This window comes from Cloeon dipterum, chromosome 1, assembly GCF_949628265.1.
Source record: "Cloeon dipterum chromosome 1, ieCloDipt1.1, whole genome shotgun sequence".
Taxonomy (NCBI): Eukaryota; Metazoa; Arthropoda; class Insecta; order Ephemeroptera; family Baetidae; genus Cloeon; species Cloeon dipterum.
The window spans coordinates 9,876,844-9,899,002 of record NC_088786.1 but is presented as its reverse complement, the minus strand read 5'-3'; the positions used below and the strand labels follow the sequence as shown (position 1 = coordinate 9,899,002).

Below are 22,159 nucleotides of genomic sequence, written 5' to 3'. Positions count from 1 at the left end.
AAAATGCTAAATAAATTTTCAAAATAATTCTATCAACTTTTCAGACTTTTTGCCCTAAAAAAAACTAGAGTTCAATGTTAATTAGATGGGCACGTGGCAAGGGTGGTTGGGCTTTAGCGGGCAAAAGATGCCCTCTGTGATCGCAATGCCACACTGTTGGTACGACTGATCACACTGCCCTCTGGCTCCACAGCGACAGCGATTGGCTGAAGTTAAAATTAGAAACTACTCCTTATACAAAATGATCACATTTTTTATTAATCGGGTCTTAATTTGATCGGCGAGCTAATTGCATGCTCCATCGGCTCTTCTGGCCAGTTCCTAATCAGTAAGTTGGCTAATTTAGAGCGAAGGAGGCGCTGTTTCAGTGCCGAAATCCGCAACACACGAAAAATGCATCTCGACTTGCCTCAAACCCTTTCTCTTTCGATTCAATTTTCTAAGGGGATATATTTCTCATCTCTGCTTGTGGTGATTTTTAATTTTCATGTAAACGTGGGTGGCGTTGCCTGCTCTTTCTCATAGCTCGTGATTATTTGCATGATGAATACTTTTTATTTGTTTAATTCGAGATTTTCTGAGTGCCCCGGAGGTCACTCTCGATTTCATCCGAGGGGGAATGACCATTTTGGCCTTTAAGCTGATATTATGATATCTTCCAAATCTTCAAACCCATGCTTCCTCTGTGAAAAGTAATGTTCTAATGAAATAAATCATTTAATTGAACTGACTCATTTTTTTTAAATACATACAGGAAGTTAATTGCATAAATTGTTCTGGTTCAATTTTTTGCACTGCCCTGTAAGCAGCGTGCGTGACCAGAAGTTAGATTTTTTTTAATTCTAAAATTTTTGTAAAAGTGATTTCAATTCCTCAAATTAACCTCCGACACGAAACAAAAATTATTTTAAATATGATACTTATTAATATTTTGGAATTTTATTCAGCCAAGATGTTGCTAAATTACTATTTAAAATTTTCTTTGTAATTTTCAGAAATGAACACTAATGAGATGGCCGTCATTGGACTTGCCACAGAGCTGGCAAACTCAACGTCGCCTGTGTCTATGCAACAAGGCCTGTCCAGCTGTAGTAGTTCGATAGGTTCCGAAGAAGATGATGAGGATATCCTAAAGGTAAATCTCCGAGCCTGTCCTATGAGAAGTCTTGATCTTTTTTCTTACTAGGATTTTGTGGACGCCGAGGATATTTCCTTGTACGTCGGGGATGAGAGTGTCGGGGACCACCCGACGTTGACTGATCAACTTTTGGAGGGGATGGCACATAGCTCTGTGCTTTTGCCGCAGCCTACCACAAGCAACGAAGACGAGAAAGTTTTGATGCCTCCCAAAATGGATTCTTTGAAAATGTAAATGTTTTAGTCTAGATTTAAAATCTTTATATTCAACCTGATTTCAATTTTCAGCCCGAGTGACAAGACCCTTTTAGATAGCACCAAATACATGGAAGAGAAGTCAGGCCTACGGAAACCGTGCAAATGCGACGTTTGCGGGAAGGCGTTTGCCAAGATTAAGTACCTGAACAAGCATTTGCAGCGCCACGTGGGTGATCGCAACCACAAGTGCGAAATTTGCGACAAGTCCTTCTACTCACAGCACGAGCTCAAGATCCACCAACGGAAGCACACTAAGGAGTCGCCCTTCCAGTGTAACCACTGCGGAAAGTGCTTCCGGCAGCACTCGGGCCTCTACCTGCACAAAACCATCCACAGCGGCGAGATGCCTTACTCGTGCGACATCTGCTTCCGAAAGTTCAGGCAGAAAATGGGCCTCGTGTGCCACATGCGGTGCCACACTGGAGAACGGCCCTACACTTGCTTGCAGTGTGGCAGAGGCTTCAGTTGCAACAGATCTCTTCGCAATCACATGAGGATTCACACCGGAGAGGTTGGTGTTTAATCTTTTGTATCCTTAGGATAATTCAAACGTATCCTTACAAATTTAATGTTAGTGTTATTACAGTTGATTGCAGCAAGAACCGTTTTAAATTAATGCAGCTTGTCCTGACTATTTGTTACCATTTAACGTTTAAATTTGAGATAATTAAGTGTTTCTTACCACTTAATATGGAAAAATCGTTATGAATAAGTTAATAAGTTTATTAATTGCATCAGATAAGGATTATAAAAATTAATTAGCTTTAAAAATACAGGGGTATGTCTTCTTATCAGAATTTTAAATTTCAAATTAATTGTATTCTCGGTATTCTCAGCCTTAACGTTAAACGGAGTTGTATCCGAACACAAATTTTGACATTATTCAACTTGGGCTATTGAGCATAATGTAAGTTTCTCGCGTGAATGTAAGGGTTGGAAATTAGAATTGAAAATGAACTTGCTTGCATAAATAAATAAGTTGAGGTATAGAACATCAGCTGAAAACAGGGACAAAAGCGCGCTCGCAAGAAACTGTAAAAGCCCGAAAACTTGCAAATAATGCTTCGTTTTTTCAAACCCTGCTTAATACAAATTACATTTAGTAGCTTTACTCTGCGCAAAATAAAACAAAAATGTGAGGCCAAACGTGAATTTTGAAAAAAAATCTCGAATTTATTAGCTGCAGGGGTTTTTTCTGTCATGGTTGAAAACAAATATTGCGGCGTTAAATTGTAGTGTTTCAAGTTTAGTATTGCTGCGGTGAGGCCAGAGAGGGGCTGCAGTTGTGTCGTCAAGTTCGAGGACGTGCGAGATCATTTTGCTTTTAAAAACACGCTGATGGTCGGCTGTCCTGAAATTTATTCCGGACAGAGCGGAGCCATATTTTGTGGTTTTACTTTGTTTATATTTATATTCTAAAAAAAAATTTGCTTTAATTACCGAGGGTACTGAGGAATTTCTATTGGAAATCTTCCAATCGTCTCAAATCTTTCATAAATTTTCCGTTCAAAATCATATCCATTCAGCTAACTTGATAGAAGGCTTTTAGTGAGAAGCTGAAAAGTATCTTAAAAATTGCTTGGAATAATTTGGCTTGTAACACAATTAAAAATGACTCGCTGACTTTATTATCAAAAGTCACAAGCCTTCATATAAATTTTTTTTCTGATCCCATTAAAATAAATCAATTATATTATTTTACATTCTTGTGTTTTCAGGTTCCTGAGAAGCGTTACCTCTGCGACATCTGCGGCAAGAGCTACGGCTTTGACAGCAGCCTGCGCAATCACAAACTGACCCACACGGACGAAAAGCCGTTCACCTGCAATGAATGCGGGAAGGGCTTCAAGGACGCGAAGATCCTGCGCGAGCACCTGAGGTGTCACACCGGCGAGAAGCCATACATGTGCAGTGTTTGCGGCAAGACTTTCTCGCACACGGGCACCCTTTACAAGCACAAGCAGCTGCACCGCGACGACCGACCCTTCCAGTGCACCACCTGCGGCAAGAGTTACAAGCTCAAAGGCCACCTGACGGTGCACATGAAGAGCCACTTTGAGTAGTAGAGCTGAGCCAAACCTTGTGCCAAATTTGGCTGCTGCACCAGTTTTGAGTGCGACGGGAGGCTTGACGAATGGCCAATTTTACTTTGGAAGTACGCGTCTGCTTTGTTTGGCTGTGAGTTTCTCTTTTCTATAACAAGCCAACAACTTGTGTTCCTATGCTCCTCTGCTGGTTATTTTTCTGAAACCAGGAGGATTTTGCAGCTATATATCTTCAATGTTTAGAAATTGTGTCCATTTTAGTGCAATCTTAATTTTGAGCATTCTAACTAGCTTGAGTAAAAAAATAGATATTTAGAAAATGTTTTGAAAGCTAATCAATTATTAAATGGCTAGTATTTTCTGCGCATATTTTATATGGGAGCTATCAATTAATTATTTGAGAAGAAGAAATTTAATCCCATGTTAATGTAGTACAATACAGCTTGCTATTTTTGTTCTGCAGGCCTGATCAGCATTACTTTACCTACTATAAAATTCATACCTCAATATTATCATTATATATTCTACAGATAATTGAAATATTGGGCTTGTTTGTATTAAATTACAACGGGGTAACTTGTTCCCCTTAAACTTTGTGCTTATAAATGTGATTCAGAATTATCTGCAGTTAATACTGTGATATGATTTTTTTAAGGTAACGTACTGCTGATGAGGCCTGCTGGGCCAAATAGTACATTACAGAACCTTTTGGTTTAAATTGTTTTCCTCTAGAGAGATTCAACCATCCTCTTTAAGATTAGTCCAGAGAAAATCAGCCATTTCATGATAGATTGTTTGAGATTTGCTACTTCCCAGTTCGACCTCAGATTGGTTAAGCAGCCGTTTTGATGTTTGTATCAAAACTAAGAACTACGTTTAGTTCGTTTCAGTGTAAAGTATTTGTTTAGTTTCTCTGTGAGAAATTCTGAATGTACGGTGTTCAATTTATTTTAAGAGAAGGTTGTCTTTCACGTGACTGGCTTCTACGAATTTTGCGGATTTTGAACTAAGCTTCAGCATTATGTGCAACATATCAAGCCGGCTTAAATGTTTCCTTCCACGTCTGTCAATAAATGTGAACGATACGCATAACACTTAAACCCAAAGCATCTGGCGCAGGGTATGCGATTGTCTGGTATGAACAAGCAGAGAGCAACTTTTCACCGTTTACACGAACATAACAGAGGCTTTAAAATCAAACACGAATTACCATAACCTCGGAGAGCATTAACTAACACCAGTGTATTTTGTAATTATCATAGCTTGGCTTTTGTTTCACGCTGCGAGAGTTGGAATTAATGTGTTGCGTTGTCCAACAAGAAAATAAAGAAGTCGAGCGCAATTTTGTGTGTCAAGTTGAAAATCGCCTCGACCATGTGATAATCTCGCTGATGTGTGCTGTTAAATGAGCAAGCGACTGCAGTGGCAAGTTAGTATGAACGACAATGGTGCAATGATCAAGCATAATGAATAACAACCCTGATAATGTAATTTTTTAATCCATTTATATGTTTATTATTGCAATCATATGCTTGGAAAATAATTTCAATAAATAGTTTTATTTATACATGATAAATACAGAAATGAGTATTACTTTTACATTCACAGACATAAAATACCGACACTCGTTGAGGTTTGAATATTTCCAACCGAAGGTGATCGAAACTGAATAAGACCAGAAGTTGATTTTAAGTTTCATTGAGACTATAGTTTTGATATTGATTTTATTTGGTACATATCCGTAATACGTGTTTACGTATAAAGCTGCAATGTCTTAAATTTATTTACATGGGCGATTTGAGATGGGATGCTCTGATAGTTTACTTTGCAGCTGTGTGTATAAATGTGTTTCAATGACTTTGTACCCCATGATGGAAACTTAACACCTTTGTGGTGGCGGACACTGATTTTCATGAAAATTGGACATAACATATATGTTGCGCAGTGAAAGAAATGGAAGAAAAACAATTGCCTTTACAAGACATATAAACACACAATATTAAATATTGAGATTTGTGTTGTAAAGACTCAAATTTTACCATTGGTTAACTCGGTCTTAGCTATAAATAGTTATTTTGAGAATTGGTGAAATTATTTTCAGTATCTTGATAGTTGCGTGTTTTCTGTATTTATATAGTCGTTAGATTTGCGTAATTTAGTACATCGTCAAATGCTAAGAATGGACTGTTAAAAAAGACTGTCTCGATTATAAGTTACCCTTTAGGTTATAATGTTAATCGCATGTCGTGTTACCTAGACTTTTGACAGTTTGCTCATGGAATGCGAAACGGAAAGAAGTGGTTGGTCAAACTAGACTCTTTCAACACTGAACATTTTACCTCTTTTTAAATCAATGGTGAGTTCAAGCACAGTACATACATAGTAATTGGATGATATCACAAGTGCTGTACATTAAAGTTTCACGTCATATTATGTCAACTCATGCTGGTGGTGTGCGTCCAACGAGCCACACACCTGGAAACTGTTAGCTGCCGGCTGGACACCGCATCTCGGGGAGTCTACGTTTCCCTCTATCACATCAGTCCATCAACTCGACAGCTGGGTCGGAGAAGTGCGTGCGGACCTCCAGGTGCGCGGCCAGGTCGAACACCAGGTGCTTCAGCGCTGGGTGCTCCAGAAGCTCCATTTCGGGCAAGGGAGGCTGGCTCCGCGGCCTAAAGTGCCGTCCCTGCAAATAATTTTTTATTTTTTTTACCAGCGCTTTTGATGTAGCAATCATGCCTTGAAAATTCTTTTTCAGAAGCTTCAACTACCTTAATGAGAAACAAATTTGAAATTTTCAGCAAAAAATATATTTCAACGATCAGGAAGTTAAAAAATTGGTTTAGTCATTTAAAGACAAGGATTTTAGACAGTCAACCTATATTTTCAAAGGGCTATCAACTCAAGGGCAAGCAATGAAATGTTTAGCCATTAGAAGTTTGAACAATACTTTGAAAACTCTTTTAATATTGCCAAAGCTGTCTGAATCAGCTTGAAATTCTTGCTCATTTGAAATAGTTTAAAATTATTTTAATTTCAGATGGAATTTTTAAGCTGATTTAATCCACTTTAAAATGTTTTGTATATTTAAGAAATCTATTTTGTAGCAAATATTTAGGAATATATATGTAGTGGTTGCGGAGCCGAGCTCCCACTCCTTTTTCACTTTTGGTCTAGGGTATTGTTATTAATGATTGTTAGGCGATATTTGTTAAAAATTCGTTTATGCAACAGAGAGACATTGTTAATTTAAATTAGTTTCCGCCGGATACATGAGCCATCAAGTCGCATCTGTAATTGTTCCGAGCGTTTAATTGAGAAGGATTCGGCTCATTCGGGTAAATTCTTTTCTAATTTTAAATTGTTCCTTAAGTCAATTCTATTAAATTGTTAAAATTCTAAAGTCGATTATGAATTCTGTTTAAAGGTCCTTGTATTCTGTTAGACTTAGTCGCCAAGAAGTGACTGTCTTATTAAAGAGAAGAATTGTTCAAGATCCCACAAGCTTTATTTTCCACCTCATAATTCCCAAATATATATTATATATACTTAAAAATACCATTTACGATGTTTATTTCTAATTGAACCAATCCAACAGAAGTCAAAACTAATTTTTGACCTAGTTTAATCTGCCAAAAATATCGCTTGAAAAATTTATTTCCTAAATTGAGCTTTCCATTGATTCCATGAATATTCTATGCAGATTCAAATTTGCCACCGTTTTAAAGAAATGATTGTTACCTTAAAAGATCTATGCAGGTTGAGGACGACATCACAAAACACATAACGAAGTAACAGGAGGCGCAGGAAATCGTCCCCAAAGAACTGGAGATATGCAGGATCTGTAATTTCACGACAAGAGTAAGTTACTGTGTAAAGTTGTGGTAATAAATCGTCAATTACCAATCCTGCATCTTGTGAATAGTCGACTTGCTTCCGTCACAAAACGATCAATAAACGTTTGGCATCTCTCCCAGAGATGAATAGGTACAGTCATAATGTTGCAAATGTAGCAGAAAGCAGTGAGGGGACTGTGCAAGAAGAGCGTGAACAAGTTACCGTTGTGCTGGTGATCTGCAAAAACATATTGTTTGAACAGAGCTATTTCTTTGATTCAAATTTTTTACAATAATTATACGATTAGCTTATAACTAGAAACTAGTCCAGATGAACATTAAAATTGTATGCAAAAGATTAAGAAAAAATGAAAACTGTGACAGAAGATTAATTTGTAACAATTTTCGTTATTTTTTAACACACAAAATATAAATATTGGATATTTTTTTAAATAAAGATCCCATTTGAATTGAAATTGAGGTTAAAAAGGGCAGCAGCATTCATTACCGCTGCCAACACCTTCAATATTATTTTTCAGAAAAAAAAGTTTTATTACTTGGATTTAAAGTTTCAATGAATTAATCAATTAGGAAAATAGTGTAAATATAAATTTATCACAAACCAATAAATGGTGCAGGAATATCTTGAGGAGACATTAGGATGACTAGAGGCTGCCCAAAATATCTGGGCATGTGCTGGAAAACAAAGGAGTTGTCCGAGTCGATAACTAAAAAGAGTGGCCTTCTTGTGAAGGGGTACAGGTCTCCAGGGTAAAGACTGCAAAAAGATTGGCTTAGTTGCGATCTTGACAAGACACAATAACGAATTACCAGTGCATCTCTTTAAGCTGCGTTGACTTCTTGTTGAGAGCGTCTACCTCTCTTTTGCTACTAGTGTGAACTCCACCCAGATCGTAACCCACTGCAAAAATTGTTATTAAAGAAGACCTTCTTGGATTTAATAGCACAGCACTTACTGTCTTCTGGATGTTTTGAATTGCAAAAGCAGCCGTCTGCCGAGATATACAGCATGAGAGCGCCATTTGGAGGAAGTTCCTTGAAGCCTGAGGCCAGGAAAACAAGAACTTGACTAAGAGTTGGCTTGTAAAGAAGATATTTGTGGGGATTTTCTCTTTTCAAGGGCCGGTCACCGTTTTCCTGACAACCAGACACCATGGGGTATCCAGGCTTGTAGCTGGGCTTGTCCTTAAACTGAGAAAAAAGTGAAAAAAAATATTAAAATTAAAATCAAGCTGTACCGAAACAGAAAGTGTTGTGAATGGTGTTCTGCCTGGAGCTGGAGATGCGTCATAAATGTGGTTGAAATCCTCTTGAGGCTCACGCTCCAGAGTTTGCAGCATCCTGAACATGTCCATCGTCAGCTCACTAAACTTCACTTGGTCGCTGCAGTTTCCAATGATCAGGATTTCTTGCAGCGACAAGTTCATGATCGGCGCCTTTTCTACTGGTGGTGTGGTCAATGGACTCAGCCTAAAATCATATTTATTTTATTTTTCTTGATAGTGAGAAACTCGCGAAAATTCGGCAGCCCAAATAACATCGCAAATGAAAAACATGAGCGCACAAGCCTCACTGGAGGAAGCTCAATCGATGAAAGGACCTGCTCGTGTTACTGCCCTCGCACTGAGGTCTTTTATTGAATGCTCGACATTCGTCCACATAAATTCATTCACGCATTCTGGAAAGGCGCGAGCCAGTAAGTAGAGAGTCGGACTGCCAAGAGCATTTCTCCAAAAACCAAATGGACTAGTAATTTGCAATTCAAGAGAATCAAATCAGCCCGCACTTGAAACCGAATATCGCTCTGAACGTAAGATTTTTATTTTTTTGCTTGATGAAAAATCAAGGTTATACCTGTGAGACAATATGATAGGGTTGCTGTCAGCGTGCAGGACGCTGATCACACTGTCTGACTTGATGAAAGACTTGATTTCCTCAAGCACCAAAGACCATTCCAGTTGATCATCCGGTTCATATGTGCTTGTGTAATCCACTATCTGTTTGTCCAGTTCCTGAATGGGCACCAGAAGTGATATTAATACGCTTACGGCGTGCCAAAGAGAAAACTTATAGAAGAGAATAACAATAAATCAAATCGAGTTAGAGAAGCAAAACATGCTGATAGAAACGAAAATTGAAGCCAACGAACTCAAAGCCATGGCACATAAAAAGCATTAAGAATTTTGGTCAGAAATTTCTCACCACCACCAGTTCACGGACAAGTTTCATCTTTTTAAGCAGCAGACACACCACTATGAACCGAGCATAGTAGCGCAGCTTTTTCACCATCAGATCAGACCTGTGTGTTTGTTAATCACAGAACGCCAGAGTTTTTGGTTAGGAAAGCCCAAAGCAGAGAAAGAGCGAGTTAAGATCATCGTACCTGTCCTCTTTGGCCGCCCTCGAGTAGTACGCCCGGCCTCTGATGGCAGCGTAGAATGAGTATGCTTCGTTCAGATAATTGGTTTCGCTCGTTCTTAAACTGCCAAATTAAAAAAAAAAAATAATGAAAATTAGGTTATAGTTTTTTATCAATAGACTCACTAATAATGGTAATACAGCTGGCCGATTTTGGAGGCAATTTCCCCGATTTGCCATCTTTTGAGTCCATATTTTGAATCGAGTATTTGTCGGTGCTGCTGCTGGAATTTCCATAGCTTTGTGTAGATGTCAAAGGTGCGGCCAAAGTATGCCTGCCACTGTTTGTGGCCATACTGAGGCAAATCTCTGAAAATTGATTCATTATTCAACACTCAGGTAGCAGAAAAGTATTACTAGATGATAAGATTTAGTGGAAAATGAAGTACAGACAATCATTCACTAAGCTTCCAATTAGAACGAAAATAAAAACATTCAATCAGGCGGCCCACACTATTTTTATTTTTAAAATTGTGTGACTTTTAATTTAGTTTATTCTACAGAAAAACAGTCGAAAAAAGGGAGCTGAGGCTACCTTCAAAACGCGAGAAATCAAAATATAAAATTTAGCGCTATCTGTTCTAGCATATCAAGTTTTTATATGCAAAGAAAAGTAAGAGGAAGCAGAGAAATCGACAAGAGCATTTTAAAACTTGAAAACTCGATTCTCAACTATCACTAAAAATGTTTTAACTGAGCGTATATTAATGAAAGAAAAGGTAAAACACAACATACGGGGAAGCAATATTTTGGAGCAATAAACCATTGGGGTTGATGTAAGAGCGCCTAAAAAGTGAAACTCGCTTTAAATGACTTCATTCCACAGCAGTAGACGCGTTTGGAAAGAGCAAAACGTGCTCAAATCAAACAAAACATTGCAAATTACGAGCGAGGATTCGGCCCAGCCCACTTGGAGCACTGACTTGAGAGCCCCGATTCGCAGCCAGCCCCAAGGGCGGGCGGCCCGATTCACCCCTCGAACCAAAGCTCACCTCAATCCATTGAACAGTTGCTTGGACTTTTCGAGCAAATGACAAAATTCGATCACTATCTTCCTCTCGTGCTCATCCATGCTTGCTGTGATGACCATTTCTTCTGGGAGATCTTTGCTTCAGTGCAATCAGCATAAAAAGTAGGCGTTTGCCGTTCTCGCTCTATTGCCAACCTAACAAAAATTAGGATTCCCATTTAACTGCGCAGATTTATGAAATTTCTCTAAAATTTAAAGAACTTTAGTTCAAAACAGAGATAATTATTATTTTAAAAATTACTGAGCAAAGAAAATATTAAAAGTCTTGGAACAGAAAATTGAGAAATATTTATAGTAGGTTGCATTCATGTTTAAAGGGGCAAATGAATGGCCTTTAAAATCTCATTGAATGTGTGTGCCCCGCCAAACACGGGCCACTAGCCTGCTATACATGCAGGCAGACCATACAATCGATTAATTTTGGCAGAGTATTTTGTATTTAAATAAAAATTTGAATCAAATACTCATTCCCGATGCTTTTTATGTTTTCAGACGTAATAAGTTTGTGGCAGAGGAGTTTAAAATATAAAAAAACGGATGCCTCTGGTGTTATCGAGTGAAAATCTGTGTAAACGTAAACACACATGCCATAGCCATAAAATATTTTTAGATGGCTTCGAACTGGGACCAGCAACTAAATTCCTCGGATGTCTTAAGATAAATCTTCGAAAAGCAAATAAAATCCCAGAGATATCTACTGCGTAAACACCAAGTTTATTTGTATTACCCTGCACCCCCCGACATTATGCAGCACAATTCTAAAAAGGATAAATGAAGATGGGCATGTGGAGAATTTCTACATGAAATGTAATTCAGTGTTGAGGACGTTGACGAGAATAACAACAGCACAAGCTCTTGTGTGTGCTTCGACATAAAAAAGGGATGAGCAAATGCAAAAAAGCACTGTGTGCTTTAAGAGTAGGACAGGAGTATGTAAAACGGTAGGCGTTGAGTTCATGCCAAAGCCAGGCATTTGAAAAGTCTTATTGTCAGCATAAAAAGAGGAGTTTCCTCTGTATTTAATGCAAATTAGTGGCATTTCTGAGAGAGTTGGATTTCGCGAATAGGCAGCAGAGACGGACGTGTAGATTATGAACTGGGCTGTGCGCCGTACTTACTCCGCCTGCTCGTTCGGATTCAAATAAACTTGGCCCCTCTCCAAGCGGGCCTTAACGAAAAACAGCCTCTTGACATCCGAGGCAGAAGGGAGGGCGATCTAATTGTATCCTTTCCTTTAGGAAGCAAAAATCTCAGGGGGTCAGCAGCAGCAGCATCGCCTCTTCGTTTCGGCTGCGCGAAATTTCCTCGGCGGCCGAGCTTTCCTCAACTGCCCCGGCAAAATGGGCAAGCCGCCGCGTGTTATTGCCCATTTGGCTCTGCTCCTGCTTTTCTGCGTCAGGTGAGTATATGTTCTTTCTCGGTCTATTCGATCCTCAACGCGCGTGTTACTTCCTCTGCAGTGCCTCAATCGCCGACCCTGCTGACATCAAAACCCGCCTGCAAGACCTCGGCGTTAATCAACACGTAGATATTCCTCCAGAGGGAACTAAGAATCCAGGTAGGAGAAGTGAAACATTTATTCATATTTTAATTTTTTCTGACATTTGAGTCATATTTTTAGATCATTTGTGAATGCTTTTGGATTATTTTTAGAATGAGGGGTTAACGTACATAATTTTAATTATATAAGCTGTCAAAACAAAGCCATTTTTAGCGAAAAAAAAATTTAATATCCTGTTACAGATGTCAAGCTCTTCGATGAGCCAGCGAACATTTCTGGAAAGCCGGTCATCGTAACAGTCCACCTGCAAATTTTGGACATCAATCAGATTGATGACGATTCCCAGGTGAGCAAAAATTAGCGACTCAAATTGAGTACGTGCATGATTGAATTCAATTTAGCTCGTCTCCCAAAAGATCTCGAATTAAAACAAAGTTCAAGCAGAGTGAAACAAGATTAAATTTATTTTCACCACACTAATTGGCAAACAATGGACCGCAGTGTGTGTTTAAATGGCCACTTGGACTGCTTCCAGGACTTCAGCGTGACCATGTACCTCCGCCAGCAGTGGAAGGACCCGCGACTGGCCTTCAAGGATCGTAAGTTGCAGAGTGCCCCTGCCTTTGTCAAGTTAGGCTTTTTGCCACTCTCGCGTGCCGAGCGGGTTGCGGGTCACGGAACGCAAGGGGCGCTGGCTGCCTGCGAGACCATTTATGCGTGTGCCGCAGAAAACCTCTCTAAAATCTGATGGTGCATGCCTCGTGTTCCTCGAGAAAAATAAATAAAGCACCACTCTCTCTATCTGCTTGAGCGCAAAATCTACCTACCAAAGCAGCTATTAAACAGAAGCACTTTTCTAAATCTGACAAGCGGCCTGAAGAGCGTGCGATTATATAATTACTTTCGCAGCCAAGACGTCCAGCCTGGTGCTCACCGACCCGAGCAAGATCTGGGTGCCTGATTTGATGTTCCTAAATGAGAAGGAGGGCCGGATTCACGACATCACCAGCAACAATGCCTTCATTCGCATTCAAAAGGATGGCGAAGTCCTCTATAGCACGAGGTTTGACAAAATATTACACCGCTCGTATATCAAAGGACGCTGGCGAGAGATGACCCTTTTTATCTCTTACAGGCTGACTGTTGCACTTTCCTGCCCGATGGACCATTCCGAGTTTCCCATGGACGAGCAAATCTGCAAAATCAGCATGGAGAGCTGTAAGATAAAATTTTTCTTTATGATATTTAATATTTTATACCTTCTACTTTATGAAAGCTATTATTTTTAACAAGTTATTCTTCATATTTTTCAAAAGAGACGTTTAGAATTCAAAAGATGGTATTTTTGTTCTTACAATTCATGCGCAGAGAGATTCTGGTGGAATTTTTACCGAAAAATAAATGAATAAACTTTAAAAAAGTAGCTAAAATTTCCCGGTCAAAATATTTGTTTCCTAGAAGACACCCAGCTGAAAATTATAGATCACTGAAGCGAATAATATTGATATATTTGATTAAATTAGCTTGTCTCTTAAAAAAATCAAAAGCTGATTTTTAACTATCATAAATAAAATTAAATTAGGAGCCATTTTTCTGTTCCAAAAATTTTGTGAACATGATTTATGGAAACTTGTCAGTTAAAGTCAGCAATTTTGCAAATTCTAAGTCGCAATTTTTGTCCAAATTTTTAGGTGGATTGACCCAAAAATGGACCTGACGGTCTCTTAAATTATATTTTAATAGTGCTTAATTTCACGATTCTTAAATATATGTGATATCAATTTTCAATTACCAAGCTTTAAATTCATTTTGACTAAAATTGTAAAATCCTAGGAAAACGGTTTTCTAGTTATTTATATATCTTAAATGAAAATTTCCAAATTCTAATTGTAATCATTTTTATTTATAGTTTTTTTTAACCCCGTAAGGCCATTATTTTATTTTCCAGATGCACATCGCAAAGACGAACTGGTGTTCATTTGGAATGATGATCTTGAGCCCGTGGTCATCAATGAAAAACTCACCCTGGACCCATTCGAGCTGCAGGCTTACGGCTACGACTACTGCACCTCCAACACCACCAGCGGTGAATTCAGCTGCATTGTGGTGGAGCTGAGTTTCGGCAGGTCCGCCCTGGAGCAGTACCTCGTGCTGGCTTACCTTCCCGTCGCAGCAATGGTGATCGTTGCCTACCTGACTCTGTGGGTTCCGGAGCGCCGGGGCCCACGCCTCATCTGCGCCCTGTCGGCTTTCGGCGTCACCGCCCTGACCGCCGCTGTGATCACCACCCTGGACCCTGACACCAACGATTCCACGGCACTCGACTGCTGGGCCAAGTGGTCCGTTTTGTTCGCCTTCATTCCAATCCTCGCTATTCTTGTCACTGGATGTGGCCAGGTAATATCAAAAGTTATTTAATTTTTAATTAATTAAAAAAACGAGCAGCCTTAGAAATCTAGTAACAATTATTAGAAATTTATATTCATGTTGATGAAAGATACACTCGCGGACTCTTGCATTGAAGAAATACATCGATATTTAGGGTCTCTTTATTCTGTGTCAACTAGTTTCGGCTCTTCAGTCCGAATGCAGTCTTAATTAATGGAAAATATAAAAACATATGAAATTATGTCCTGGTAATTCCACATAGATTAAAATTTTAAAATTTACATGTTTAAAGACATTTTTTGAAAAAGAAAACTTTGTAAAAAAAATCGCCTAATAAATGGCACAATGGCACAAACTAGCTTGTTGGCTGTTTTATGAATTAAATTTGGCACTGTGATCTGTGAAATAGATTTTTTTCTGAAATAAGAATAAAGAATGGTCGGGGATTGCTTCTAGAATTTTTAAAAATACTAATTTAATTTTAAGTATTCAGATTTTTCATTTTAAAAATTTCAGATGGACATTGATGATGACGCAGCCAAGGTTGTCGGTACCTTGAACTTCCCCGCCAACTCACTCTTCGAGTCAGCTTTTGTCGTCTTCCTTCCAATTTTATTCATTATTTTCAATCTTGTTTACTGGTTCTACTACTACAGCAACGAAGGCTTGGACGGACTCGGCGCTGAAAAGAAGTTTGAATTTTAATAACAAAACGTTTGTCCACCAAAGAGCCATGACGCTTTGGAAATGTTACCCATTAATCAGAGTAGGCATGAAATGCTGATACGGATGCTTCCATATTCATGTTGAACGCCTTGTTTATGATTGTTAGTCCTGCCTGAAGTAAACCTTTCAAATTTACTCAAGGATTTTCTATTAACCGTCTTTTAGGCATGGTGTAAAATAAAACGTTATCTCGCGCCTGTAAAATTTCGAAGTATTCAGTTGGTTGTACTGCAGTAAATAAAAATACTATATAATGTGGTTCTAACTGAATTACTGCGTATTTAATGGGATGGTTAAATCCTTGAAAAATTGCTACGAAATTGAGGTTGTAATTCCTGTTTAAAATGGCACGGGCGGCCGAGGCGGAAAGGATTTTGTCCGCATTAGGGAGCATAATGAGGCGTATAATTAATTTGGCTCGTTAGCGCGTGCGGCTGTCTGCAGCTGCGGCGGCGGCAAAACGGCGCTTGCTGCAGGTGCTGGACAAGTGCGTGTGCGGCGACGGCAGGCGCTTGATGCGCTGGCGCTCGGCGGCTGATTGGTGCTGCCGCTGCAGAAAAACTCGCTCGAGCACCGGCGGCGCGATGAATTCGTAGAGCGAGCGAGAGGCGCCAAGCTGGGCCAAGAGCGCAGCACTACAGCGGCGCGCATATGTGGCTGTATTGCGCAAAACTCGCCCAAGGAGAGAAAGGACTTCTTGCTTTTTTGTCGCAAGCAAAACAAGCAGACGACAACACCGCCGAGCGCCAATCTAGGTGCTGAACGATTTGCAATTATGCAAATGGCACTAGCATCATTTGGACTGCGCTCGCGCCTACCATTATCCGCGGCTGAATTGCTCCAATCTTGACTCTAGAACAGAATTTATAAATATAAAATTTTTTTTCTGAGATTTTATCAAATGATTCTTCATTTCAATCAATCATTTCAATATTTCCTATCTACTTATTATCAGATTTTTTTTATCAGTTAGTAATCTTGGTACATGCAACGATATTTTCATTTAATTGTCTCTTCGTTTATTTTCAAATTGCAACCAAAACTGAAAAATATGGTTGTGAGTTGTACATGGTTGACATCCTATTTTTCTGAGCTCTCAGTAGTCATGTCATGGAACGATATAATGTGGATGAATCATGCAATAGAACCATTCTTAACATCGTTTTAAACAGCCAAATTCATCATCTAAACACAGAATCACTTAATCAGATACATACAATAAAAAATTTGATTCGTTTAGAGAAGATTTTTTAATTTTTAAAAATTTTTCTTGGGATTTTGAGCCCAAATGTTAATTTTCTAAGCTATTTTCCTTTAAAATGTTTTTTGGGTTATTTGAAAAGTCGGTTTTATAGCAACGTATCATCTTTAGATGTGTGGCAAATTTTATTCATCGGGAGAGTTCAACTGCGTCGTATTATTTCAATTTTAAAAATTCTATTGATTTAAAAAAGGCCTCTTAAAGTAGCGTATAAAATACGAAAGTTGAAAATAATATCAATGGTCTAAAACCTCATATTTTATAATTTATCTATTTAAAAAAAATTCATTTTAATTATTATAACACTAGAGTTAAAATAAATTTTAAATTTCAAGTTGAGTGATTTTTGTTGATATTGATGAGTGGATAGTTTCGGATGAACACTTTTAAAAAGACGTCGTGTCACACACGTGACCTCTCTGCTTTGCACCTCACCGGGAGTCCGGTGGCCTTGTAATTGTTATTGCAGCGCGCGGCGCAAGTTACTGCAATATAATGCATAAATACACACAGAGAGCACACGCTGGCAGGCCGTCTATAGTCGGCATTGCAATCTCAGGGATTGATCTCATTTGTAATTACATCACTCTCTTGCGCTCGATCGCCTATAAGTGAACTGGATGCGCGTCTTGCGATATCCTGCGACTGGTGGCTTCTCTCGCGCGCTTATTTTTCATCCGCAGCTAGCTCTCTCGCCGCCGAGATAGATAGAGTTTCAAGCCAGCCAGGAAGAAAATGAATCGGCGCGGCGGCCCTACTTTTGTGCTTAACCATAGTACGCACCGACGCTCCGCTGACTGTGCGTGTGACATATTCTAGGAGCTCTCGCTTGAGAAACGAGTGAATATCAATATCTCGTGCCCTCGTGTGCGTCTCTCTTTCTATGAGCAGAGGTGTGTGTGTATGTGCTCGGCTCGGCTTGATTATTTATGCCACCACACGTGGTGATATGTATATCGGGGCTATCGCCAAGCATATAGCGGTGTCTCTCGATTTTGCTCGCGCGCCCTTGTGAAAAACTTCAATTACATCAGACAGAGTGCCTCTCTTGAGACTATATTCCACCGCAGAAGGAGGCTGAAAAGTTTTAAAAGGATTACAAAAAAAGAAACGGCCTCAAAATGAATTTGCGGAAAAAACTGTGACACCGGAGATAGGCGGTATAGCACAAATGGCAATTTTACAGCTGAGGCAACCCCGATTACTTTTCACGGCAAATTTAACAGACAATCGCCGGCAAAATTGTTCTTCAAGAGTTGTAAGAAGTATCAAGCAGTTTTATTATTTTTTCTGCAACTGTTTAAATGGCAACTTATAACAAATATCTCGAGTAAAGAATTTTTAAATTATTTATCAATACAAACTTGCAATTTAAACTAAAAATAGCGGCGATTTTTTAACCCGAAAATATAAAAAAATGTATAACAGGTAATTTTTCCTAGTTAAAGAAACGTTCGTGAACTTTCAAACCTGTATTTTCTAGATTTTCTTTTAGCAATAATGTTTTTAATTTTGGAGAGAGCTTCCACCTCTTTTGAAATTACTCCTTAAAGAAAAATATCAGGTTTTCATTATTTTATGGCCTTATTTTATTAATATAAAAATATTAATCTTTATGAAGTTTAACTTTGGCTCCTTGAGTCAATTTTTGATGGCTATTTTCGTTCGTCAAAAAACGTTGTGGTTATATACAACAAATAAATTTTCCAAGTCTATTAAATCCTAACTTTATCATAGATGGAAGAGCTTTCGGAAACAGCTTTATCTATGGAAGCGAATCCCCCCATTCAATTTGGATCGGCCTAAAAGTCATAGAGAACAGCCTTGAAGAACCTTTCGATTTCCCGTCGCCCTTCCTTTCGTGCCTGTCGACACGAAGACTCATTTTTTTTGTTTCCAAGATCGAATGGCCGTCCAGCTCAAAATCACTGCAGTTTTTTCCGAGAGCGGCGTCAGCCTGCGCGCGCCTGCTGCCTCTCACTGTGCGGCGCGGCTCTCTGGTCGCTTCTTTGAAAATGGGTTCATTTTTCTCCTTTGATCATGCATGTGTGGTGCACATTTTTTTCTTTCTGGGTTGCAACTACACCGCTTTGTTGATTTAAAGCTGCAGCAAGTCAGCATGCACATTGTTACCACGGCCGTAGCATGCAGCAGGCATATCTTCAAAGAATGTGTCATGCGCTTGCTTCTTCAGGGACGCGCGCGCGACGGCGGCCGGGCCGCCGCTCATCTTCTTCTTTCTCTCCACGTCGTCCACAATTCATAACTCATCAGCATGATTCTTGTCAGAGCACTCATCGCCTACATGTCTGCAACTTTCACGAAACACATAAAAATGCACTTTAAGCAGCGCGGCAGCAGCTGTAAGCAGGCCGATTTTGTACTTCTGCTCGTTAATGAAGAGAGCTGTTTGCCTTTTTACTTCGCGATGAACATTGGAGAATTATTAGCAGACCAGGAAAGCTGAAAAAAACGCAACGTCACCTGGCAAAAGTGGAAAGTAAAATATTCTTAATCTCTGTCAAAAATGTTCTGATTTAATTTTTCTCTGCTATTTTTTTCGCATTGAGCGATGACACCGTCGATAAACGCTAAACTTGCTGATTGATTGATGAGTGGTACACTTAAAAAAATTTTGGCGCAAAACCGCAGCGCGCCACCTCTATAAGAAATTTTTGCCAGTCACTGCTGCTGTGTGCGCGTACACATTGAAGTTGGCCGCAGAAAATAGGTTGTGATATCACTGCTGCAGAGCGGATGGTTTCGCCAGCAGATGTACGAACGAGTTGCGAAATTGAATTTGGCAAACCTTAGGGGTCAGTAGACCGCGCTGCGATCGCACGGTGCAACATTTTGGACGCACGCTCGAGGAAAGCCTTCACGATTAATCCCAAAACGCAGAGCTGGAGTTTCCATGCTAAATTTATTTTATGGAATGCAAACTTGCAGAGAGAGGAGTTTAAAATAAAATTTATAGAGAAGACTCTGAATATTTTCTTACTTGTACATGACATATATGCAACAATTATTATTTTAATATTTTATTCGAAGTGTATGTATTTATCAAGAGGTCAAAAAGTTGTTGCATAATTTCAAGACAAAACATTTAATCATACTTGATTTGTAATATAATATCTATGAAACTCTCACTCCCCTGTCTTTCGTATCATATACGAATTTCTATCTACTCCCGCACTTAATTACTAGGAACTGCATTCTTGCGTTTTTTAAACAAATTTTGAAACATGATATGTTGTTTACTGAACATTATATTGCCCTTTTCCCCTATTCAGTGCGAATAAATTCCATTTTTTTAATTTTTTCCTTTAAATATTTAATAAAGCCTTACGTATTTAGCTACTGTGTATGTTCATCAAAAAACAAGCACTAGTGTATTTTTGCATCGTATTTAAAAGTTTTTATTTATTAATTGCATCACTATCATTCTTTAAACTATATAATCATTTCTTGACCTATAATGTGAAGCATTAATAAGTTTTAATTATAAACTATTTTATTTAAATATCCGAAAGAAACGTGGTTGATTTTGAACAACACCATTTAGTGCAATGCATTAACGAGGATGATGCAGTAAATATGGATTTGTGAACGCGGCATATTTCATCCATTTATTGCTTTTACTGTCAAAGGCAGCGGCGTGCTGCACTTACATTGCTTCTCTTTACTATTCGCCGAGTTATTGCCAGAGGTTAGCAACCCAGCTCTGTGTGCACAAAAGGCACAAGTAAAGAGTAACAATAAGTAGTCTCTTTTTATTTAACACATTAGCAGTTTTTCCGTTCTACGAAAACAGCAGCACCAGCGAGGCCTTTAAAGCCTTGACTATTCACAGAGCACGGCAAAAATTAATCGGATTATATCCCTCTGCAAGCTGCTGCTTTTTGACGACGCAAATATTGCACTTGTAGAGTAGAGCGTATGACTTCTTCTCATTTTTGTTTTTAAATTTTAATTTGTTTCGACTTACTCATCAAATTCCAAAACATAATTTTTCATACATTTATGTGAAAATTAATTTCGATTACGATGTATTCAAGCTGATTATGGCCACATTAATTTTAAGCCCAAATATGACTCAAGTAATGAAGTAATAAAAAAATATTCAAATATTCAGGTCAATGCTAACATTAAACAGGAATAAAAAAAATTAATTTTAAATCAAGGAAGGATAGTTCGAAAATCAACCCATTTACAACGAACAACGATAATTTAGGAAATTATATTTTGTAATAAATTACATGTTTTAAAAATTTGCTTATTTTTCGATCTAAGAAGCAAAATATAAATTGGCGAAATTATTTTATAAATATATATGTTTAAAATTAACAATTATTTAAACCATTAAATCCGGTATGAAAATTTTTAACTTCTCGCAGCCCAATTTTTGATAAATAAAAATACAGATCTAGAAAAGTATAAATGCATCTATTTACTGAGCGAAAATGAAAGCCCGTACTTCAAATCTTCTATACGTCTCTGAAACACAACATATTTTTTAAACAAAGGAGAACAGTTAAATTACAAGAGGGAAACATGTGTCGAGAAGCATCTGTTTGAATTTAGATTGCATTTGAGTTCCCATTCATTCACAGATTGAAGAAGCAAGCTCCAAAGCCAATGTTTCATCCGCGCGGAAAGATTTCCTTCTATTGGACAATGACCCGTTCATAACAAAATCCTGGGATCAACAAAGAAGAAAAGTCGCTCGAGTTAGCAGCGTGCGCGCGCGAAGAGCGAGCAATTAGCGCAAGAGTGGCCGAAACGTTTGGGTTGTGCGCCTGCTGTTTGTGTATGTAAGCGTTCAACTGCGCGTATGCGTATGCAGTGTACGTACAAACCAAACCAAACACACACACACACCCGAACGCGTAGTTCATTTCAAAGTTAGGAAACAGCAGCGGCCGTCACACAGAGAGTGCGCGGCCGCGGCTAAATATATTTCAAATGCCATTTCGCAATGACCGTACTCAACTAGTTTTTCGGCGCTCGGGCCAGCGGCCGCCGCACGCCTGGCTTTTCACAAAATCTGTATTTATTATCTTTGTCCGATCTCCGCCACCGCTTTCCTGCGTACATTCACTTGCGGTGACACTTGATAAATGCGTATTAACCTGTCCGATCGCAATTATATGAGGACAAGTTCACGGCCCACTTGCGAAAACTAGCGACGCAAAATATAAACAAACTTGGGCGTGGGTCTGAACGGATTTTACTTTCAAATTGGCAGCAGCAAAAAATGTATCTCTTAAAGGGCCATTAATCCCTATTTTTTATATCTTGCATAAACGCGAAGGAAGGAAATGTTTGATTAATATTGTTATGTTAGAAAAACACATAAAACTGACACTTCAGCACAAAAGACATGTGATAAACTAATAACAAGTATTAAAGTCGTGATGAATTTAAAAACAGCGCAACATCCATCGAGTCATATCCTAGCAGAAAAAATAATACTCCAGTGTGCTAAGGAAATAGTCTCAATTATTTAAAATCATAACCTTCCGAAATGATTTA

At 38.7% G+C, this 22,159-nt stretch overlaps 3 protein-coding genes across 4 annotated transcripts; 2 read left to right on the top strand and 1 right to left on the bottom strand.

The window, feature by feature from the left end:
• Positions 1-186: 186 nt before the first annotated feature.
• On the top strand, positions 187-5,024 carry LOC135947752 (zinc finger protein 239-like). Its single transcript, XM_065496686.1, has 5 exons — positions 187-328; positions 996-1,135; positions 1,187-1,368; positions 1,426-1,906; positions 3,114-5,024. The coding sequence occupies exons 2-5, from the start codon at positions 998-1,000 to the stop codon at positions 3,456-3,458; spliced, it is 1,146 nt and encodes a 381-aa protein (XP_065352758.1). The 5' UTR covers positions 187-328; positions 996-997; the 3' UTR covers positions 3,459-5,024.
• Positions 4,407-11,992, bottom strand: LOC135947747 (protein SCAI). 2 transcript variants are annotated; one of them, XM_065496678.1, is made up of 14 exons: positions 11,867-11,992; positions 10,711-10,883; positions 10,454-10,504; positions 9,845-10,027; positions 9,684-9,782; positions 9,503-9,599; positions 9,155-9,312; positions 8,539-8,770; positions 8,257-8,491; positions 8,111-8,201; positions 7,903-8,057; positions 7,347-7,517; positions 7,185-7,285; positions 4,407-6,129 (listed from the first exon to the last, which is right to left on the bottom strand). In XM_065496678.1, the coding sequence occupies exons 2-14, from the start codon at positions 10,806-10,808 to the stop codon at positions 5,980-5,982; spliced, it is 1,821 nt and encodes a 606-aa protein (XP_065352750.1). In that variant the 5' UTR covers positions 10,809-10,883; positions 11,867-11,992; the 3' UTR covers positions 4,407-5,979. The 2 variants fall into 2 exon arrangements, with proteins under 2 accessions (XP_065352750.1, XP_065352751.1); XM_065496679.1 differs by lacking the exon at positions 10,454-10,504.
• On the top strand, positions 11,624-15,633 carry LOC135947751 (glutamate-gated chloride channel-like). Its single transcript, XM_065496685.1, has 9 exons — positions 11,624-11,689; positions 11,987-12,147; positions 12,209-12,306; positions 12,492-12,595; positions 12,785-12,848; positions 13,159-13,312; positions 13,385-13,467; positions 14,198-14,646; positions 15,154-15,633. The coding sequence occupies exons 1-9, from the start codon at positions 11,639-11,641 to the stop codon at positions 15,340-15,342; spliced, it is 1,353 nt and encodes a 450-aa protein (XP_065352757.1). The 5' UTR covers positions 11,624-11,638; the 3' UTR covers positions 15,343-15,633.
• Positions 15,634-22,159: the final 6,526 nt, after the last annotated feature.

Coding starts and splice junctions, on each gene's coding strand:
- LOC135947751 (XM_065496685.1), top strand. CDS start 11,639: ATGCAAAAAAGCACTGTGTGCTTTAAGAGTAGGACAGGAGTATGTAAA. Junction 11,690..11,986: donor GGACAGGAGTATGTAAAACG/GTAGGCGTTGAG, acceptor CCTTTCCTTTAG/GAAGCAAAAATCTCAGGGGG. Junction 13,468..14,197: donor CAAAATCAGCATGGAGAGCT/GTAAGATAAAAT, acceptor TTTATTTTCCAG/ATGCACATCGCAAAGACGAA.
- LOC135947752 (XM_065496686.1), top strand. CDS start 998: ATGAACACTAATGAGATGGCCGTCATTGGACTTGCCACAGAGCTGGCA. Junction 1,136..1,186: donor ATGATGAGGATATCCTAAAG/GTAAATCTCCGA, acceptor TTTTCTTACTAG/GATTTTGTGGACGCCGAGGA. Junction 1,907..3,113: donor TGAGGATTCACACCGGAGAG/GTTGGTGTTTAA, acceptor TTGTGTTTTCAG/GTTCCTGAGAAGCGTTACCT.
- LOC135947747 (XM_065496678.1), bottom strand. CDS start 10,808: ATGGTCATCACAGCAAGCATGGATGAGCACGAGAGGAAGATAGTGATC. Junction 10,028..10,453: donor CTCCAAAATATTGCTTCCCC/GTATGTTGTGTT, acceptor ATCAATTTTCAG/AGATTTGCCTCAGTATGGCC. Junction 9,600..9,683: donor AGGGCGGCCAAAGAGGACAG/GTACGATGATCT, acceptor ACAAACACACAG/GTCTGATCTGATGGTGAAAA.